At 43.2% G+C, this 23,554-nt stretch overlaps 1 protein-coding gene across 2 annotated transcripts in view; it reads left to right on the plus strand.

Moving 5' to 3' along the window:
• Positions 1 to 23,554, plus strand: part of LOC141105743 (pancreatic lipase-related protein 2-like) — an 88,508-nt gene that overhangs the window by 57,508 nt on the left and 7,446 nt on the right. For both annotated transcript variants that reach the window (XM_073595823.1, XM_073595824.1), the window contains exon 9: positions 1,977 to 2,095. In XM_073595823.1, the coding sequence (XP_073451924.1) occupies positions 1,977 to 2,095 (119 nt within the window). The remainder of the gene's footprint in view (positions 1 to 1,976; positions 2,096 to 23,554) is intronic.

The following is a 23,554-nucleotide window of genomic DNA, read 5'->3' on the forward strand; positions in this document are numbered from 1 at the left end:
CAGTATATAAATCCTGTAAATTATAAAGGAGCAACAAAATAATTAAATATATAAATTGTTAAATTTAAAGCATATCTGAACATTTAAGATGTTATTGCTTAGCCGTCTTTAGATATGGTGGATGCATTTGTTTACTTCTTTAATCCCTTAATGCCTCCCAGCCCTTTATGGGGTTTTGGATGCTAGGAGGTGGGGCGGGGTTTATGATCATGTGACCGCTGTGATTGGCTTTCTGTTAGCCGCCGGTAAGTGTGCCGGAAGCGTGCAGGGCGCACACTCTCAGCACAGCTGTTTTTGCAATAATGCATGCAAATATGTGACCGCACGTTGCCAAGGCCCACCCATCGAGAGACTGCATATTTGTGTGCTGTTGGCGCCAAGAGTTTAACCACTTCCCACCCGGCCTATAGCAGAATGACAGCTGGGCGGTGGTTCTGTTATCCTGACTGGGCGTCATATGACGTCTAGCAGGATAACATGCCGGCGCTTGCTCGTGGGGGCATGCAGCACAGCAATTGTAGGTGCTGTGTGTCAGTCTGACACACTGCATCTCCAATCATGGTATGGAGCCTCTGACGGAGGCTCCTGACCAATCATAGCTGATCATCACGTGAACCGGGAAGTGCCGGTAAACGGCATTCCTCGATTCGCGCTGACAGGGAGAGCCGATCGGAGGCTCTCCCTGTCAGAGGGGGTTTCCGCGCTAATAATCAGCACATTGATTATCAGCACAGCCCCATCAGATGTGCCACCACAGCTGCCAATAAGTGCCAATCAGCTGCCAGTCAGTGCCCCATCAGAAACGGATGTCAGTGCCCATATCACTGCCAATCAGTGATCACCACAGTGCCAATCAGTGCCCATCACAGTGCCAATCAGTGCCCAGCAGTAACACCTGTCCGTACCTCATCATCAGTGCTGCCCATCAGTGCCATTTGTCAGTGGCGTCTGTCAGTGCCCATCACAGCCGCCTGTCAGTGCCCATCACAGCCGCCTGTCAGTGCCCATCAGTGCCACCTGTCAGTGCCCATCAATTCCACCTATCAGTGCCCATCAGTGCTGCATATCAGTGCCCATCAATTCTACATATCAGTGCCTCCTCATCAGTGCCCATCAGTGCCACCTTATCAGTGCCAACTGATCAGTGTCCATCAGTGCCGCCTCATCAGTGCCCATCAGTGAAGGAGAAAACCAAATTTTTATAACCGAAACGAAGAAAAAAAATTTTTTTTCAAAAATGTTTTTTTTTTAGTTTGTTTAGCAAAAAATAAAAACCCCAGAGGAGATCAAATATCACCAAAAAGAAAGCTCTATTTGTGTGAAGAAAATTATAAAAATTTAGTTTGGGTGCAGTGTAGCATGGCCGCGCAATTGTCATTTAAAGTGCGACAGCGCTGAAAGCTGTAAATTGTCCTGGGCAGGAAGGGGGGAAAGTACCCGGTATTGAAGTGGTTAAATGTGTTCCTTTATTTTCACCTGGTGATCCTGCCAAAGACATGATTCCTGTCCCAGGCTGACAATGCTTACTCACTGTACTGTACAGCATTGCCACCCTAGAACAGCACTACAGAACACCTACCCCTTTTCTCACTTCTATAACAAAAAGGGGAGATGTTGTAGTCCTTGGAGATTGTTGGGAACAATGTACTTGATAAGTCAGCCCAAGCAGGGATCAGAGGAAGATATCAGTTCACAGGATCAACAGGTATTTTTTGCACTTATTAAGAGGTATAAAAAGATGCTTTCAATTGTATATTTAACAGATCAAAAAAAAGCAAATATGAGAAGTTTATAGTACAAGATTTTATACTTTTTCATCTGTAGGGAAAGACTGCCAAGATGTAATGTTACTGTAGAGATACTATTGGATATATGGACTGTTTGCAGTATATGAACACATGACCCTGTATAGATTTCACCTTCATGGATGTGGAGAAATTGAAATGCTGAATGTTGGTCTCAATGCCTCTTTTCAGTGGTAGAAGATCTGGCGGCATGCAATCACCTGCGCAGCTACAAATATTACACAGAGAGCATTCTCAATCCTGAAGGGTTCATGGGGTACGCTGCATCATCCTACAATGACTTCCAGGAGGTAAGTTCAGAGCCAATATGAACTGTGACCAAAAACAGCTAAATTAGGGGGACTCGTGAGCAGGGAGGAGACCATCTGGGTTCTCTGCTTATTATCCATGTGGAGCTTTGAGAACCAGAAGAGAAATAGAAAACTATGGTGAACTCTATTGTAAGACCCCCAGATATACAGTGCCTTGAAAAAATATTCATACCCCTTGACATTTTTCCACATTTTGTTACAACCAAAAACGTAAATGTATTTTATTGGGATTTTATGTGATAGATCAACACAAAGCGGCACATAATTGTGAAGTGGAAGGAAAATGATAAATGGTTTTCAACATTTTTTACAAATAAATATGTGAAACGTGTGGTGTGTGTTTGTATTCAGCCCCCTTTACTTTGATACCCCTAACTAAAATCTAGTGGAACCAATTGCCTTCAGAAGGCACCTAATTAGTAAATAGTGTCCACCTGTGTGTAATTTATTCTCAGTATAAATACAGCTGCTCTGTGAAGCCCTCAGAGGTTTGTTAGAGAACCTTAGTGAACAAAGAGCATCATGAAGGCCAAGGAACACACCACACAGGTCAGGGATAAAGTTGTGGAGAAGTTTAAATCAGGGTTAGGTTATAAAAAAAAAATATTTCAAGCTTTGAACATCTCATGGAGCACTGTTCAATCCATCATCTGAAAATGGAAAGAGTATGGCACAACTGCAAACCTACCAAGACATGGCCGTCCACCTAAACTGACAGGCTGGGCAAGGAGAGCATTAATCAGAGAAGCAGCCAAGAGGCCCATGGTAACTCTGGAGGAGCTGTAGAGATTCACAGCTCAGGTGGGAGAATCTGTCCACAGGACAACTATTAGTCGTGCACTCCACAAATCTGGCCTTTATGGAAGAGTGGCAAGAAGAAAGCCATTGTTGAAAAAAAGCCATAACAAGTCCTGCTTGCAGTTTGCCAGAAGCCATGTGGGGGACACAGCAAACATGCGGAAGAAGGTGCTCTGGTCAGAAGAGACCAAAATTGAACTTTTTGGCCTAAAAGCAAAATGCTATGTGTGGCGGAAAACTACACTGCACATCACCCTGAACACACCAACCCCACCGTGAAACATGGTGGTGGCAGCATTATGTTGTGAGGATGCTTTTCTTTAACAGGGACAGAGAAGCTGGTCAGAGTTGATGGGAAGATGGATGGAGCCAAATACAGGGCAATCTTAGAAGAAAACCTGTTAAGAGTCTGCAAAAGACTTGAGACTGGCGCGGAGGTTCACCTTCCAGCAGGGCAACGACCCTAAACATACAGCCAGAGCTACAATGGAATGATTTCAAAGCATAATCAAAGGTGAATCTGTCTAGGTTCAATTTTCGGGGGATTGGTAAATCCTAATTGAAAACCCAAACTTAAGTCTGTGGGGGGGCAAACCTTAATACTATATTCTGGCCATTTAAGGCTAATAGGCAAGCTATTGTCTAAAAATGAGAGCAGGGTACTGCCATGCGGGACACCTAAAGCAAAAAAAGTTTTTAAAAATACCATACAGAGGGGATAAGTCTATTTTCCTGTGGCTTTGACGGTGACATGAAAAAAACACCACTTTTTTAAATGGCATGGTACACAATATTGTCAATGGGCCTTTAGCCCTTTACACGCATATGAACTTTAATTGCATTCCAGTCTTAGTCCGTAGGGTTCAATATTGAGTTGGTCCACCCTTTGCAGCTATAACAGCTTCAACGCTTCTGGGAAGTCCTGCCATTAAAGTTCATGTAAGTGTAAAGGCAGGTGTCACAATACTTTTGACAATATAATATATGTGGTGTTTTGGCATCACATATTTTGGATGTGTCATTCATCCCAACCCCGACACTACCTGCCTGGAGTTTGCATGTTCTCCATGTGCCTGTGTGGGTTTCCTCCAGGTACTCCGGTTTCCTCCCACACTTCAAAGACATGCTGGTAGGTTAAGTGGTTCCTGGCTTAATTGGCCCTAGTATGTGTATGTATGAATGTGAGTAAGGGACCTTAGATTGTAGGTTCCTTGAGGACAGGGACTGGTGTGAATGAACAATGCAAATGTAAAAGCACTGCGTAAATTGATGGTGCTATATAAGTACCTGAAATAAATAAATAAAAAGAATTTGTAACTTTTACATTTAGCTTAGAATAAATACCATGGCAATACCCTAATCATTTCAACTAGAAAAAAGGCTTTTTTGCATAGTTTTGGCTGTAACATCTTATTTTTATTTCCAGCAGTAATAGGCTTGAACTTACGGTAAAAATAGCATCCACAACAGATATAAAAGCTATAGGAATGTTAACCCTTAAACAATTAAAGCTAAATCCCTCAGCTTCCTACAAATTAGCCAGTGGCATAACAATTTATTGGTAGCTTGTGAACTTCTTTTCTCACTGGTACCACACTGCATTGTCTTAAAAGTTTAATAAAATATTATTAAAAAGTGCATAACAACACTTCAAAACCACAACTTCACATTCAGAAATTGGCTGGCGTCAGAAGAGTATGCGAGTGCTGGAAAAAGTCCCAGAAAGAAATAGATGAGGCAGGTTTTTTCTTGTACTAAACATTATTATCTGAGAGACAATAGCCACAGATATGGCTGGACAGTATGTAAGCACCTTGATTAAGCTGCAATTTAAGGAGAAGTAAAACACATTTTATCTTGAAATAAACATCAGAGTACTATTTGACAAACACTATCCAAAAATATTGCACAGTGGCTGGAGAGTATCTAAGTAGCTTGGTTAGAGCTGTTTGAATGCTGTGTGTTATGGGGTGACATCACTCTGCCCTTGTCTCCCAAAATCTCCTACTTGTATATAAGTCTGCCAAATGCTTCTGCAAAGGAAACCACAGGCAAAATCCCCCCTTCCTCCCCCCCAACAACAAATCTCTAAGACACATAGCATTTTGCTCCCTATATGACATTTGGTAAGGTTTACTTTCGCTTTAACAGACTTGAAATGCCTACAAGCCCTACACTAATTTCTCCATGCCATTCATCAGCCGCACTTCCTATACTTTCAAAGATAGCACAAGTCAATATGGCTACTGTGATCTCACCTTTTAATAGTGAGGTGGTTGGCATATCCATACACCCCTTTATTGGCCTTTTAAGCCAGCATGGTTTTTAGCCACCTAAGTTCAAAGGCCAGGCAGTGCATTGTGGTTACAAAGAATTGTGTCCAGCAAATTCCTACATTCATTTGCCAGGGCCACATATTTAGACTATATGGGATTCATAGGAAACCCATGGTAGTGGCAAACCCAAACCTTATCCCTACTGTTGAGAATAGTCACCAAATTCTAAAAAGTCCTCTACAATTACCAAACTGAATCCTCCCTCTGTGGCCTGGTCTCAAAACGATCTGTATGTTTTGAGCTTCAAAAGGGCAACCTCTCTCTTAATTAGCTCCTTGATGATGGGATATTGTTGGGGCATTCTGTTATTTTGTTCAGCCCTGGAAATGCAGTATGCGCCACATTATCATATGATACTGACAGATTGTTTTTCGGTATTTGTAAGTTGGGCTGCCTGTTTGAGCTATAGGGGCTCAAAGCTTTATCAACAGACGGGCATTTTCATCACATATTCACATTTTTCAGTGAAACTTCTGCTGCACATCCTCAAATATCTATCCTAAACTCTAGTCTAAATCCTATTATACAATAAAAGGAAAAAAGGGGTTTTTTTTGGGACTTTAAATGAGACATGCAGCTGGGAAGGGAACACAACATAGTACTAGAGAGGATATCCAATGAATGCACCGTGTATGCGACCACATCGTGCTGCATAGTAACAAATTAGTAAACAGTCAAGTAAAATAAATCAAGGAAGCTTTATTAGATAGTCAAAATACATAGTATTAAAAAGTCATATAACAGCATGATGGTATGGCAGCCTATTAAAGTCATAGTGGTACCATAATACAAAGTCATCAGACTACTATTTGCATGTGGCTGCATCATAATATCAGTAATGTCTGATGAGTGGACCATATTGGTGACAAAATAGCCTGCATATACACATAATCATATAGTAAGACATATAAGTACACGTTCCATAAAGCTGATCGAGAATAACAAAGTAACCCAACAACAAAGCAGTATGATGTGGATCGCAATGGTGAGGTAAAAATTGGATTCAAGCTAATAGTTGTGTGTCTTCACAGTATCATAATGATAATTGGTGAAATCCAAACGGCATAATAAGGTGGAGGTATAGGGAGGTTGTAAATGTGAATAGCATCTAAAAGCTCGACGCGTTTCATGGATCTTTCCAATCTTCAGGAGCAGATGCAAAGTAGCTATCTATAAAAGATATATATATATAAATAGGGAGATGTTCAAGGGTTGACCACAGGATAGGCAAAAAAAAGTTTTTTTGTAATAAGATCTTAAAGTAACAGTGGTAGCTTTGGACCATAGTAAATTACTTACAAAGAACCTATGTGGGTGGGTGGAGGGCATCGAGGGTGTAAACCTGTCAGGTTGCGATCCACATCATACTGCTTTGTTGTTGGGTTACTTTGTTATTCTCGATCAGCTTTATGGAACGTGTACTTATATGTCTTACTATATGATTATGTGTATATGCAGGCTATTTTGTCACCAATATGGTCCACTCATCAGACATTACTGATATTATGATGCAGCCACATGCAAATAGTAGTCTGATGACTTTGTATTATGGTACCACTATGACTTTAATAGGCTGCCATACCATCATGCTGTTATATGACTTTTTAATACTATGTATTTTGACTATCTAATAAAGCTTCCTTGATTTATTTTACTTGACTGTTTACTAATTTGTTACTATGCAGCACGATGTGGTCGCATACACGGTGCATTCATTGGATATCCTCTCTAGTACTATGTTGTGTTCCCTTCCCAGCTGCATGTCTCATTTAAAGTCCCAAAAAAAACCCCTTTTTTCCTTTTATTGTATACATTTTGGGGATGGAGGTACATGTTCCCAAATGTCCTCATTTAAAGTCCCATTTAGCTAGTTTTCTCGTTTTTAAATCCTATTATAAACTTGTCTATATTCCCCTCGCACACATTCCTGGGAAAAGGCTCATCAATAGTGTCTGCTGAAGCGACTACCAGCTGGTTACTGGAAACTTCACCGATAAATGCACATATTCGCTGGCACACCAAGGATCCTCAATTGTTGTTCAAAAGTTTTATTGCAGAAAGATCACATCACAAGAGCAAGTACAATGTTTTGGAGCCTCACAGGACCTCTACATTTTAGCCAAAACAACAACCATCATTTTCTCTTCAATGAAAATATGACGCACCAAAACAAATCCATCCTGTAATGTATTTATGATAAAAATGATGGATCTAAAATACATTGTGCGAATATATAATTGATGGAATATCTATATGGAAGGTCACTGGTCTTTTGAATGTACAGTATGAGGAACAATGCCTCTCTTCTGTAGATGTAAAAACAAGTGTACAAAAGTTAAACCACTGCCCTCACCTATAATTGTCCTATGCAGCAAAGAGCATTGGAGGGCACATGTCAAGAAAGGCCAAGGAAAATTCCAAGCTCTACTAACTGACCAGCCTGCGACCAACCAAATTGACCCGTCTAACAGTATGCATTTAAAAACAGGGGTTTAGTCTGCACACATTTGCAAAAATATGTGTAAGCTACAGGCCCCGGCAAGGCACCCTGTTACCTGTAGTCCTACCTCTAACTTGGAAGCACATGCATTCTGATGGGATAGATGAAGGGCAGATGGGCTGGAGAGAGCCCACCCCTTCTTAAAAGGTACAGAGACGCACTGAACACCCAGCACATAACACCATGGCTGCAAAGCTGTCAGTGTGTTGCCTGACCTATATATATTAAGCGTACAAAAAGTTAGCCACTGCCCTCACCTATAACTGGCCTATGCAGCATATATATAGGTCAGGCAACGTACTGACACCTCTATATAAGTCTTATAAGACTTTTACCTAAATTAACTGTAAGTCAGTATGTGAGCAACTTGGAAGGGAGGAGAGATGAGATGACATAGGCTTTATCTTAAAATAAACATTAGAGTGTATTATTTGAGAGACGATAGCCACAAATATTACACAATGGCTGGGCAGTATCTAAGCAGCTTGATTAGGGCTATTTGAGCACTTTGTGTTATGGGGAGATGACAATGCTCTAACCAAAAGTGGATTTTTCTTATCCTAAAGCGAAAATATATGTTTTTTAATGACTACCCTCTCCATGTCATCTATGCAAGTCTTATAAGACTTTTACCTAAATTAACTGTCAGTATGTAAGCAACTTGGAAGGAAGGAGAGATGAGATGAGATAGGCTTTATCTTAAAATAAACATTAGAGTGTATTGTTTGAGAGACAATAGCCACAAATATTACAAGTAGCTGGACAGTATCTAAGCAGCTTGAAATGATCAGTCTATAATTTTAACGGTAGGTTTATTTTAACAGTGAGAGACAGAAAAACAACCAAAATATCCAGAAAAACGCAATTTATAAATTGATTTGCATTTAAATGAGTGAAATAAGTATTTGACTCATTCACAAAACATGACTTAGTACTTGGTGGCAAAACCCTTGTTGGCAATCACAGAGGTCAGACGTTTCTTGTAGTTGGCCACCAGGTTTGCACACAACTCAGGAGGGATTTTGTCCCACTCCTCTTTGCAGACAACAAGGAGAGGGGCGCCTCTGAGTATAAATCATAAATACATTTTATTAAAACAACAATATCCACTCACATGGAAGTTGGAGAAGTTGCATTAGGGTCGGTTGGCTGGGCTGGAGAGATGCGGTGGAACTACAGGTTACAGCGGTTCCTGCAGGGCATGCCAGGTCCAAAGAGGATTAGTACTTGCAGCCAGGTTCAGTCTCTTTGCAGATCCTCTCCAAGTAGACACCCCAAGCTATTTGCTGAGAGGCATGGTGAGTATTTTGCAGCTCTCATTTGTTTTTGAAAATGAAGAAAGACAAGAAAAACTTTTTTTTTTTTTTCTTTTTTCAATTTCCAAAAGTTTGTGACAAATAGTGAGGTCTGCAAAATACTCACTATACCTCTCAGCAAATAGCTTTGGGTGTCTATTTTCCAAAATGGGGTCATTTGGGGGGGGGGGGTTTGTGCCATCTGGGCATTCCATGGCCTCCGAAACTGTGATAGGCAGTGAAGACTGAAATCAAAAATTTACGCCCTTAGAAAGCCTGAAGGCGGTGCTTGGTTTTCGGGGTCCCGTATGCGGCTAGGCTCCCAAAAAGTCTCACACATGTGGTATCCCCGTACTCAGGAGAAGCAACAGAATGTATTTTGGGGTGTAATTTCACATATTCCCATGGCATGTTTGAGCAATATATCATTTAGTGACAACTTTGTGCAAAAAAAAAAATTGTCTTTTTCCCGCAACTTGTGTCACAATATAAAATATTCCATGGACTCGACATGCCTCTCAGCAAATAGCTTGGGGTGTCTACTTTCCAAAATGGGGTCATTTGGGGGGGTTTTGAACTGTCCTGGCATTTTATGCACAACATTTAGAAGCTTATGTCACACATCACCCACTCTTCTAACCACTTGAAGACAAAGCCCTTTCTGACACTTTTTGTTTACATGAAAAAATTATCTTTTTTTGCAAGAAAATTACTTTGAACCCCCAAACATTATATATTTTTTTAAAGCAAATGCCCTACAGATTAAAATGGTGGGTGTTTCATTTTTTTTTTCACACAGTATTTGCGCAGGGATTTTTCAAACACATTTTTTGGGGAAAAAACACACTTTTTTAAATTTTAATGCACTAAAACACACTATATTGACCAAATGTTTGATGAAATAAAAAAGATGATCTTAGGCCGATTACATGGATACCAAACATGACATGCTTTAAAATTGCGCACAAACGTGCAGTGGCGACAAACTAAATACATTTTTAAAAGCCTTTAAAAGCCTTTACAGGTTACCACTTTAGATTTACAGAGGAGGTCTACTGCTAAAATTACTGCCCTCGATCTGACCTTCGCGGTGATACCTCACATGCATGGTGCAATTGCTGTTTACATTTGACGCCAGACCGACGCTTGCGTTCGCCTTTGTGCAAGAGCAGGGGGGGACAGGGGTGCTTTTTTTTTTTTCTTTATTATTTTTTTGCTTTTTTATCTTATTTTTAAACTGTTCCTTTCATTTTTATTTTTTTTTAATAATTTTTATTGTTATCTCAGGGAATGTTAATATCCCCTATGATAGCAATAGGTAGTGACAGGTACTCTTTTTTGAAAAAATTGGGGTCTATTAGACCCTAGATCTCTCCTCTGCCCTCAAAGCATCTGACCACACCAAGATCGGTGTGATAAAATGCTTTCCCAATTTCCCAATGGCGCTGTTTACATCCGGCGAAATCTAAGTCATGAAATGCTCGTAGCTTCCAGTTTCTTAGGCCATAGAGATGTTTGGAGCCATTCTGGTCTCTGATTAGCTCTATGGTCAGCTGGCTGAATCACCGGCTGCATTCTCAGGTTCCCTGTTGGGACAGGAGAGCCAGAGAAAAACATGGAAGACGGTGGGGGGGGGGGGGGCATTCCCTCCCACTGCTTGTAAAAGCAGTCTAGAGGCTAATTAGCCACTAGGATTGCTTTTACATGAAAGCCAACCGCTGGCTGAAAAGAATGATACCAAGATGATACCTAAACCTGCAGGCATCATTCTGGTATAGCCACTCAAAGTCCAGCAACATACCAGTACGTTGCTGGTCCTTGTTGTGCATACATTGTAAACTTTTTTTTAATACAGCCTGTGGGCTGAATGAAAAAAAGATATTGATCGGTGGGTATGCCCACCATTAGAATACCTCCCTTCATCCACCCACTTCTAATGATGGGCATACATGCACCGTTTATATATGCCAAAGCATGGGGGCATCCTCCCGCAAAAGGCAGGAGCAAATCGCTCCTCCACCCACTGCTGCCCCCACGCTTCGGCATATATGCTGAAGTATGTAACTGTGGTGGTGAAATCACCTCCGACAGCGCTGGAGTCACGGCTTTCCTGGGAGCAAACGCTATTGCTGTCAAGATAAATAAATCCGCGCTGCAACTGAATGGCGTACCTGCTAAGCAAATGATGGTTAACAAAAAAACAAAGTAACATTACAGTATAACAGTAATACTTACCATACCTGCAAAGCAAAATACAAAAAAAAACATAGTAAAAAATAAAACATTTAACGCAACCTGTGCCTACCTAAAATATATATATATGCCGAAGCATGGGGGCATCCTCCCGCAAAAGACAGGAGCAAATCGCTCCTCCACCCACTGCTGCCCCCACGCTTCGGCATATATGCTGAAGTATGTAACTGTGGTGGTGAAATCACCTCCGACAGCGCTGGAGTCACGGCTTTATGTATCGTGGGAGCAAACGCTGTTGCTGTCAAGATAAATAAATCCGCTCTGCAGCTGAATGGCGTACCTGAAAACAAAAAAGTGGTTAACAATAAAAAAACAAAGTATAAAAAAATTGCATACCTATAAAGCAAACATGATAAAAACATAACAATAAAACATTGCAGTATAGAATGCAGAACAATAGAGAGAGAATAGAGAAAGAACAATAAAACAACAACTATTTTTGTTTTTTTTATTTTATAATTTTTTTGTGTTTTTTTCTTTTTTTTTACTTTTTTTTTTTTTTTTTTACACTTTTTTTGTAACTTTAACTTTTTTAACTGGTACCAGGTTTGGGTCTCTCAAAATGTGACAGCATCTTGGGAGACCCTGTGAAAGTGTGTCCTAGTCTGTGCAGTGCTGTACCCTACGCTAATACTCCACTAGTGTATGGTAGCGTTCAAAACATTCACCAATGCAAAGACCAGGATTGCCAGGACAGAGGGGACAATAATACCGGGTGTCACGCCTAAATCCGCGCTTGCTGCAGACACAACATCTTTTTTGGGGGGTTCGTTGGGTAGGGGTACTCGGGAGGGCATAAAGAAAATGCCTCTCATGCAGTCGGCTTACTGCATTTGGTTGGGGATGGTGAGGTGGAGCACCGTCTGGATACAGAAGGGCTCTGACGATCTCTTCCTGGAATTTAAGGATGGATCCAGTCTGCCCTGAAGCTCTCTATAGCACATGAGCGCTCAGCAAAGCCAATTGAAATAAATAAACAGACACTTTTTTGTACTAGCGTCTGGCCTTATGGGCAATTAGGTACGGCGCCAACAACTGGTCGTTGAGGTCCACCCCTCCCATATTTTGGTTATATTCGTGGACACAGAGGGGTTTCTCCACAACACCAGTCGCCGTAGGAATTTGGACCGTCGTGTCTGCATGAAGGGAGGTAAGAACGAAAACATTCTTATTGTCCCTCCACTTCATAGCGAGCAAGTTATTACACTTCAAGCAGGCTCTCTCCCCCAGCCTAAGACGGGAATCTACAAGCCGCTGGGGAAAGCCCCGGCGATTAGATCGCACGGTGCCACATGCTCCAATCTGATGATCAAACAAGTGACTAAAAAGTGGCACGCTCGTGTAATAATTGTCCACGTACAAGTGGTACCCCTTTCCGAATAAGGGTGACACCAAGTCCCACACTATCTTGCCAGCGCTTCCTATGTAGTCAGGGCAGTTTGTCGGCTCTACATGACTATCTTTGCCCTCGTAAACCATAAAACTACATGTATAGCCTGTGGCCCTGTCACAGAGCTTATACATCTTGACCCCGTATCTGGCACACTTGCTGGGAAGGTACTGTTTGAATGACAAGCGGCCAGAAAATTTAATCAGGGACTCATCAACGCAGACAACTTGATGGAGAGTAAACAAGTCTGCAAAACGTTGGTTGAAGTGGTTTACGAGGGGCCGAATCGTATCCAGGGTCTCCACGAGGACGACAGAGTTCATTGTCGTTGAAGTGCATGAACCGCAAAATCTGCTCGTATCGTGCCCTGGCCATGGAAGCAGAGAACAAGGGCGAATGGTAAATTGGGTCAGTGGACCAATATGACCGCAACTCACTCTTTTTATTCAAGCCCATGAGGAGGGAAAGGCCCAGAAAGATCTTAAATTCGGAAACCGTAATTGGTTTCCAATCTCTGGCAAGGGAGGACTGGGGAATAGTGGCGATGTGTTGACCAGCGTACAAATTGTTTTGGTCCACAATAGATCTATAGAGATCTTCGGTGAAAAACAGCGAATAAAAATCCAGTGGCATAAAGTCAACTGTTTCCACCTGAATTCCGGGTTGGCCAGTGAATGGGGGAAGTACGGGGGCTGCAGAAGTGGTGGGTACCCAATTCGGATTGGCGAATGCAGCAGGAAGGGCACTATGGGCACGACGGCCCTGTGTTCGTCTTCTTGGTGGCAGCGGGACACTACTTGTGCTTGCCACCTCGCCAGCTTAAACTGCACTTGTGGGACTCGCCACGTCACCACGTGATACTGCAGTGCTGGATGTACGACCAGGGTGTACTAGGCCGCTGGTGCTTGCCAGTTCACCAGAAGGAATAGCGGCACTAGTACTTCTCTGCTCCATACGAGAGCCCTGCGGTTCTTGCACTTCAAGGACAGAAGAAGATTGGGGTCTGGTACGCCTGACCTTAGCAGGGACCACAACTCCATCGTCAGAGCTATCTGTCATGGAGCCGTTGTCCTCTACAGGATCGTATTCTGAGCCTGAATCTGACAGATGAGTGACTTCCTCTTCACTATCTGTCATGCTCAGAAACGTGTAGGCCTCTTCACTAGTGTACCTTCGATTTGCCATTTTGGGCTCTAAATTTAGGGGTACACTAGTGAGACTCACAGGCAAAAAAGCTCCTGACTGTTAACGACTGCTTCAAAACGCTACCAAAAAACTGTTAGCGATCGCAGGGATCAGGCCTGGGCCGAGGAGCAAAACGCAGGTGTTAGCAGGTATCTGGGCTGATACGGCTAACACTGTGTTTATGGGAACCCTAAACTGCTGGGGAGTATAGATCTGATCGGATCAGATATCGATCCGTTCAGATACTATAGCACTAAGGGAGGTGTATGCTGCGTGCGTGAGTTTTAGCGGCACTGGCGCTAACCTGACGCTGCCTGGGGCGATGCAGACCTTATCTGACCCTAAAAACTTAACTTCTATCACCGCCGGCAATTAGGGGGTTAAATCTTTATAAGGTAATAAACGGCGGGTGCCCTAAAACTATAATAAACTATAATAAACTAACTAACCAGCGTCACCCATAACACTTATACGGTGATCGTTGGTGAAAGGGTTAACTAGGGGGCAATCAGGGGGTTAAAACCTTTAGCAGGTAGTATATGGGGGTCCCTGTCGCTATAAAACACTGACAGCGAACCTATATACTTACCTCCCTAACTAGCGTCACCTGTGTCACTAATACAGCGATCAAAAAAACGATCGCTTAGCGACACTGGTGACGGGGGGTGATCACGGGGTTAACCTTTATTAGGGGGGGGTTAGGGGGGTACCCTGGACCTATAGGGGGGTACCCCAGACCTAAAGGGGGCTAACCTAACTGCCCTAACACTTATAATTGTCACAAACTGACACCAATGCAAAAAAAAAAAAAACTACTATTGGTGTCAGTGTGACAGGGGGTATAGGGGAGTGATCGGAGGGTGATCGGGGGGTGAAAAGTGTGCCTGCGTGTTCTACTGGAAGTGTAGTGTTGGTGCAACTTACTTGGATGTCTTCTCTCCTCGGCTCCGGATCGAAAAGACATTACAGAGGGAGAGGAAGCATTTGATTCTCTGGGAGTGATTGGGAGGGGGTGGCCATCAATGGATGGCCTCCCCCTGACCTCTCATCGCCCGCGAACAAGAGCCGACCGCCTATGGCACCGGGGGGGGGGTCCGATCGGACCCCCCGCCCGCGGGAAGGCATCACGTATCAGGTACGTGATTTTGCCTGCCCGTGCCATTCTGCTCACGTATATAGGCGGTCGGCAAGTGGTTAAGAGGGTGCTCCTAATCTCAGCTCGTTACCTGTATAGAAGACACCTGGGAGCCAGAAATCTTGCTGTTTGATAGGGGATCAAATACTTATTTCACTCATTAAAATGGAAATCAATTTATAACTTTTTTGAAAATGTCTTTTTCTGGATATTTTTGTTGTTATTCTGTCTCTCACTGTTAAAATAAACCTACCATTAAAATTATAGACTGATCATTTCTTTGTCAGTGGGCAAATGAACAAAATCAGCAGGGGAGCAAATACTTTTTTCCTTCACTGTATGTGCTGGGTGTTCAGTGTGTCCCTGTGCATTTAAGGAGGGGTGAGCTCCCTCCAGCCCATCTGCTCTTACACGGTTACATAGTTACATAGTAGGTGAGGTTGAAAAAAGTCCATCAAGTCCAACCTGTGTGTGTGCTTTTATGTCAGTATTACATTGTATATCCCTGTATGTTGTGGTCGTTCTAATAGTTTTTTGAAATTATCGATGCTCCCTGCTGAAACCACTGCCTGTGTAAGAGAATTCCACATCCTTACCACTCTTACAGTAAAGAACCCTCTACGCAGTTTAAGTTTAAACTGCTTCTCTTCTAATTTTAGTGAATAGCCACGTGTCTTTTTAAACTCCCTTTCAAGGAAAAGTTTTATCCCTATTGTGGGGTCACCAGTACGGTATTTGTACATTGAAATCATATCCCCTCTCAAGCGTCTCTTCACCAGAGAGAATAAGTTCAGTGCTCGTAACCTTTCCTCATAACTAAGGTCCTCCAGTCCCTTTATTAGCTTTGTTGCCCTTCTCTGGACTCTCTCTAGTTCCACCACATCCTTCCTGAGGACTGGTGCCCAGAACTGGATGGCATACTCCAGGTGCGGCTGGACCAGAGTTTTGTAGAGTGGGAGAATTATTGTTTTTTCTCTGGAGTTAATTCCCTTTGTAATGCATGCCAATATTCTGTTTGCTTTGCTTGCAGCAGCTTGTCATTGCATGCCACCGCTTAGCCTATCATCTACTAGGACCCCCAGGTCCTTCTCCATCCTAGATTCCCCCAGAGGTTCTCCCCCTAGTGAGTAGATTGCATTCAAATTTTTGCCACCCAAATGCAGTATTTTACATTTTTCTACATTAAACCTCATTTGCCATGTAGTTGCCCACCACATTAATTTGTTCAGATCTTCTTGTAAGATTTCCACATCCTGCGGAGAAATTATTGCCCTGCTTAGCTTTGTATTGTCCGCAAATACTGAGATTGAACTGTGTATCCCATCCTTCAGATCGTTTAGGAATAAATTAAATAAGATTGGTCCCAGGACAGAACCCTGGGGGACCCCACTTTCCACAAGGGACTATTCCGAGTACTTCCCATTTATCACCACCCTCTGAACTCGCCCCTGTTGCCGGTTTTCAATCCATGTACTCACCCTATGGTCCATGCCTACAGACTTTAGTTTGTACAGTAAGCGTTTATGGGGAACTGTATCAAATGCCTTTGCAAAATCCAGATACACGTCTACAGGGCTTCCTTTATCTAGATGGCAGCTCGCCTGCTCATAGAAGGTTAATAGATTGGTTTGGCAAGAACAATTCTTCATGAATCCATGCTGATTATTGCTAATGATACAGTTTTGACTACTAAAATCTTGTATATAGTCCCTTATCATCCCCTCCAAGAGCTTACATACTTTTGATGTTAGGCTAACTGGTCTGTAATTTCCAGGGATGTATCTTGGCCCTTTTTTAAATATTGGTGATACATTGGCTTTTCTCCAATCAGCTGGTACCATTCCAGTCAGTAGACTATTTGTGAAAATTAGGAACAACGGTCTAGCAATTACTTGACTGAGTTCCTTAAGGACCCTCGGGTGCAAGCCATCTGGTCCCGGAGAACTATTAATGTTAGGTTTTTCATATCCATTTCTAATTCTATCCCCTGTTATGCCGCGTACACACGAGCGGACTTTACGGCGGACTTTGCCCGGCGGACTTTTCGACGTACTTTCCGACGGACTTTGTGAATGAACGGACTTGCCTACACACAATCCACCAAAGTCCGTCGAATTCGTACGTGATGACGTACGACCGGACTAAAACAAGGAAGTTCATAGCCAGTAGCCAATAGCTGCCCTAGCGTGGCTTTTTGTCCGTCGAACTAGCATACAGACGGCGGACTTTTCGACCGGACTCGATTTCAACGGATAAATTTTAAACAAGTTTCAAATCTAAGTCCGTCCAACTTTTGAGAAAACAAAGTCCGCTGGAGCCCACACACATCGAATTGTCCGACGAAATCCAGTCCGCCGGGCAAAGTCCGCCGTAAAGTCCGCTCGTGTGTACGCGGCATTAGCCATGAGGGTGCTTCCTGTGACGTGTCATGAGGATAAACATTGCAGTTTTGGTTACTGAAGCCCCCCATTTCCCTCATGAAGACTGAGGACAAGAATAAATGCAATACCTTCGCCATCTCTCCGTCCTTAGTAACCAGATTCCCTTCATCATTCTTTATGGGATCAATATGATCTGACCTCCCTTTCTTACTATTTATATACTTAAAGAATTTATTGGGATTTTTTTTACTCTCCTCCACTATGTGCCTTTCGTGTTTTATCTTAGCCACCCTGAGTGCACCCTTACATTTCTTGTTGCATTCTTTGTAAAGTTGGAAAGCTGATGATGATCCCTCAGCCTTGCATTTTTAAAGGCCTTATCCTTTGCTTTTATCTGCATTTTAACATTGAAGTTAAGTCACCCAGGACTTTTATTAGCTCTTACATGTGCATGTGCTTCCACTGTGGAGCCTCTTATACAGTATCTCACAAAAGTGAGTACACCCCTCACATTTTTGTAAATATTTTATTATATCTTTTTATGTGACAACACTGAAGAAATGACACTTTGCTATAATGTAGAGTAGTGAGTGTGCAGCTTATATAACAGTGTAAATTTGCTGTCCCCTCAAAATAACTCAACACACAGCCATTCATGTCTAAACCACTGGCAACAAAAGTGAGTACACCCCTAATTGAAAATATCCAAATTGGGCCCAATTAGAAATTTTCCCTCCCCGGTGTTACAAGGTCTCAGGTGTGAATGGGGAGCAGGTGTGTTAAATTTGGTGTTATCGCTCTCACTCTCTCATACTGGTCACTGGAAGTTCAACATGGCACCTCATGGCAAAGAACTCTTGGAGGATCTGAAAAAAAGAATTGTTGCTCTATATAAAGATGGCCTAGGCTATAAGAAGATTGCCAAGATGCTGAAACTGAGCTGCAGCACGGTTGACCAAGACCATACAGCAGTTTAACAGGACAGGTTCCACTCAGAGCAGGCCTTGCCATGGTCGACCAAAGAAGTTGAGTGCACGTGCTTAGCGTCATATCCAGAGGTCGTCTTTGGGAAATAGACATATGAGTGCTGCCAGCATTTCTGCAGAGGTTGAAGGGGGTGGGGGGTCAGCCTGTCAGTGCTCAGACCATACGCCACACACTGCATCAAATTGGTCTGCATGGCTGTCGTCCCAGAAGGAAGCCTCTTCTAAAGATGAACAAGAAAGCCCGCAAACAGTTTGCTGAAGACCAGCAGACTAATGACATGGATTACTGGTACCATGTCCTTTAGTCTGATGAGACCAAAATAAACTCATTTGGTTCAGATGGTGTCAAGCGTGTGTGGTGACAACCAGGTTAGGACATAAACAAGTGTGTCTTGCCTACAGTCAAGCATGGTAGTGGGAGTGTCATGGCCTGGGGCTGCTGGCACTGGGGAGCTACAGTTCATTGAGGGAACCATGAATGCCAACATGTACTGTAACATACTGAAGTTACTGAAGCAGAGCATGATTCCCTCCCTTCAGAGATTGGGCCGCAGGGCAGTATTCCAACATGATAATGGCCCCAAACACCCCTTCAAGATGACCATTGCCTTGCTAAAGAAGCTGAGGGTAAAAGTGATGAACTGGCCAGGCATGTCTCCAGACCAAAACCAAATTGAGCATCTGTGGGGCATCCTCAAATGGAGGATGGAGGAGCGCAAGGTCTCTAACATCCACCAGCTCTGTGATGTCGTCATGGAGGAGTGGAAGAGGATTCCAGTGGCAACCTGTGAAGCTCTGGTGAACTCCATGCCCAAGAGGGTTAAGGCAGTGCTGGAAAATAATGGTGGCCACACAAAATATTGACACTGTGGGCCCAATTTGGACATTTTCACTTAGAGGTGTACTCACTTTTGTTGCCAGCAGTTTAAACAAAGATGGCTGTGTTGAGTTATTTTAAGGGGACAGTAAATTTTCACTGTTATACAAGCTGTATACTCACTACTTTACATTGTAGCAAAGTGTCATTTCTTCAGGTTTGTCACATGAAAAGATATAATAAAACATTTACAAAAATGTGAGGTGTGTACTCACTTTTGTGAGATACTGTAAGTTAAAGGTAGGACTACAGGTAACAGGGAGCCTTGCCGGGGCCTGTAGCTTACGTATTTATTTGCAAATGTGTGCAGACCAAACCCCTGTTTTTATTATTTTTTTTAATTTATTTATTTATTTTACCATTAAAGAATTTTTTTTTAAATGTTTATACAAATAACAGAAAAATTAAAGGCAGCTGGTTCTGGTATATAACAATCAGGTATAGCAGTAAAACATTTACATACTAATCTCAATCAAAGTAATGGATCATTAGTGCAGGGTCCAGAGGGAGGGGCCTGATGTGGGCGTTGGTCCGGAGCCGACGCTGGGCCCATGAGGCACGCCATGCTCCCTCCTGTATGATGATGGTCTAAGGTGTGGACACCCTTAACCCCATCACGGACCCCCCCCTAACCCCACGTATGTCCCCTGTAAGACCCAGCCCAAACAGAGCAGATGATAGAACTGAGGACCGAGGAACCTGACGCTGGTAAAGGAGTCTCTGCTGTCCCACACCGTGTATGAGATCCGTACTCAGTGAACTCGGTCAGCTGTTGGAGAGAGAGGAGAAGCAGCAGCAGTGTGTACGGTGCCTGCATTGCAGTAAGACTCCACTGGAGGGAGCAAGAGAACCTGGAAGTATGCGAGGCACACGAGACGCTGGTGGAAGAGCTGGAAGAGATCTGAACAAATCAAAGAATTTGTGGGGCACCTGTAGGAGTGTGTACCCCTATGAGCGGAGCTGAGCCTGACCTCTTACGGACCCCCCACTCCAAAATCGAGCAGGTAATCTGCAGAGACGGTGGTCGCAAGGCGGTGAGTCCTTTTGTTATGCTCTTATATGTACCATCAATGACAGACTGCACATAGACAAGATACAGATTGTACAGATTGTGTACAGATTGTACAGAGACAGAGATGGTCGGAATGCTGGACTGATATAAATGTACGATACATACGATACGTTGAAAGGAATATGACCAGGGCATATGCATATAGTGGACAGACAGAAGAAGCTCATAGGGGTGGAAGATAGCCTGCACAGAGCAAAGAACTGAGAGACACAGCGAGAGACACCCTGACGGACTAAGGCTGTACTGGAAGTAACGGTGAAAACTGTGAAAATAATTTCCAGGAGTAAATAAGTAAAATGTAAAAGAAAAAGATTTTTTTTTTCCCTCTGTGACTGTGCTGATGGTGAATATTTAAGGGGTTGCACAAGAACCCCTTGATTTGCTAACGTGCTGACCTGCTAAACCTGCTAGCTAACTTGCTAACCTGCTATAACCTGCTAAACCTGCTAAAAACCTGCTAAAAACCTGCTAAACACCTGCTAAGCTGTGCAAACTTAGCCCCTAAAGGGATTATAGCCGGGCATAGAACCACAGGAAGGTACACTTCCACCCTGGATAAGTAATTTTGTAAAAAAAATAAATAAATAAGTAAATAAAAAAATATTAGGGGTAAAACGACGAAGGGAGCAGGAGCAAATCCACCTAGAGTTAGTGCTAGCCCGGGTACCATCAAAAAATACATGGTACAGGAGGGAAATAAAGAAAGTCCGGGGAGACAAACGGGGACCAAAAGTAAAACCCAGGAGGGAATACAAAAGAAAGGACAGAGAAAACAGTTAGAGGATATAGAAGCCCCGGTATCGAGAAGCGAGGAGTTAGAGGAGGAAACCATAGTGGAAACCAGACAAAAAACGCAATTACCAACGAAGGGAGAAATGGTGGAAATGTTTGCGAGGTTGGAAATGTCTATAAAGGGAGAAATAACAACCATGCGAGAGGATATGAACCATATTATAAAAAGGGTTGAGGAGACAGAGGAAAGACTGGACATTCAGGCGGGTGAAATAAAAATGCTTAAGGCAAAGATGGAAGGAATGCAGAGAGAGCAGAGACATATGATGTATAAAACAGAAGATCAAGAAAATCGGATTTGCAGGAAAAACCTTAGGATCAGAGGCTTACCAGAGACGTCAGGAGAAGGGGAAGACCTGCAAGAAAAAATGGACAAAATATTCGGTCATATGTTGGAGGCTCCCGGAGTAAATAATAAAATAAAGTTTGAAAGAATTCATAGAATTAGAAAGCCCGCAGAAATGGCCGCAGACGTCCCAAGAGATGTGATCGCAAGATTCCATAACTTTCAGGATAAAGAACAGATAAGGTCATATATGAAAACCAATCAACCTGCCAAATTTGGTGAAATTACTTTGCAGACATTTCCAGACCTTGCACCAGAGACCCTGGCTAGGAGAAGAATCCTCAAACCTCTATTAGAACAGCTCAAGATACAAAACATTCAATACTTTTGGGGCTTCCCAGCCTGCCTAATCGGACACAAAGAGGGCCGATCAGCAGCTCTAAGATTCCCGGAAGATACAGTTAAATCTTGCAACAGACTGGGGGTTTAATTAGTGGAAATACCTGGCTGGTGGGAAAAACAGGAAAGCACAGATAATACCGATGAACAACAGGTTTGGCAACTAGCCCGGAGAAAATTTTATGTAAAGAAGTAAAGAAGAAATAAGAATGAGAAGAAGACAAAGAAGAAAACAATAAATATTGAAGAAGATGAAAGGGGACTGGGATTGGACGGGGGGGAGGAGGGGGAGGTGAGGGGGAGGGAGTGTGGTGGGTACGGGAGCTCCTAAACCTAGGGGGGGGCATTGGTTTTGTCTGACGGTACACTCAGAGTTCAACCTCTAGGGGGACAAACCATAGGGCCGAGAGGAGCTTGGTGGGCCACGGTTCATGGGGCCTCGGGGAGGCCTTTTTCCCTCGCATGGGGAGAGGGGAGGAGGGGGGGAGAGGTGGATGGGGGGGAGGGTTGGGTGGAGGGGGGAGGATAGGGTTGGGATAGGAAGGGGCACCTGCTTGGAAAGAATTAGTACTGACCCTCACTTCGTGGTTCCTGGTCTTTCTATTACACTTTTACTGGCGGTGTCCGATAGGATACTCCCATAAATAGGTAATGTCGTCTAGCTTAAATATAATCTCATATAAATGTGCGCGGTCTAAATGCTCCTATAAAAAGGGCCAACATAATAAGTGAACTAAAACATCTTAAAGCAGATGTAGTACTCCTGCAGGAGACACATTTCTTTTCTGGTTTGAACCGCAGAATATTTTCAAAAGATTTCCCGTTATGGTACTATGGGGACTCCCCTATGAGTCGAGCAAAGGGAGTAGCCATAGGGTTTGCCAGGGGAGTGAGGTTCGACATAAAGGAGAAATGGAAGAAATGGTCAGAATACAAGTACTCAATGAGATTTGCTGAAGTAATGGGAGTATAATGTATAAGGTAATAAGTATAAAGTTAAAAATAGAACATGAATTAGGTAGTTAGACAGGTGTTGAGAGTCGACTGGGGAAGCGTAAGAGGGATCAGGAATGAGATTTGAGACGTGTAGGGTGTCAGGGGTAGGAGGAGATGGGGGGGGCAGGGTCGTCTTTAAGGCAGGGCAAAAGGGGCAGCTGCCCTGGGCCCTGTCATTGTTGTGGGGCCCAAAGCAGCTGCCTCATAGTTACCAACTATCCTGGTTTAAATTCCCTCATCCCTCAAGGTTTTAGTCCCGTGCTGCGTCCCAATATCTCAGTGTGAAGTGCTAGTACTAATGCTGCTCAGCTCTGCCCTATTGTTGTGTACAGATGACTCACCTGCAGACCCTGTGTCTACATGTAAATTACTGGCATTCATATGTAAATAGCTGGGCACTCATATGTAAATAGCGACGTCTGGCAGCATTGATATGTATATCATGCCCCCCTGAGGTCATATCCACATTAATCTCTAGCAACCAATCAACAAGCAAAAATCATGTGCTGTAACCTCTAGCAACTAATCAGCGAGCCATAATGTGTGCTGTAACCTCTAGCAACCAGTCCGTGAGTGGTAATCATACACTGTAACCTCTGGCAAACAATCGCAATAGCTGCCTGATCTGATTAAGTAAACTGATTTTGAGTCTAGGTGCTATTTATTGTATGTCTCAGAGCAGGCGGAAAGCGAAACTGCATGGGGGGGGGGGGCCCCAAGAAAAGTTTTGCCCAGAGTCCAATCAAAATTAAAGACG

This window comes from Aquarana catesbeiana, linkage group LG08, assembly GCF_042186555.1.
Source record: "Aquarana catesbeiana isolate 2022-GZ linkage group LG08, ASM4218655v1, whole genome shotgun sequence".
NCBI classification, from domain to species: Eukaryota; Metazoa; Chordata; class Amphibia; order Anura; family Ranidae; genus Aquarana; species Aquarana catesbeiana.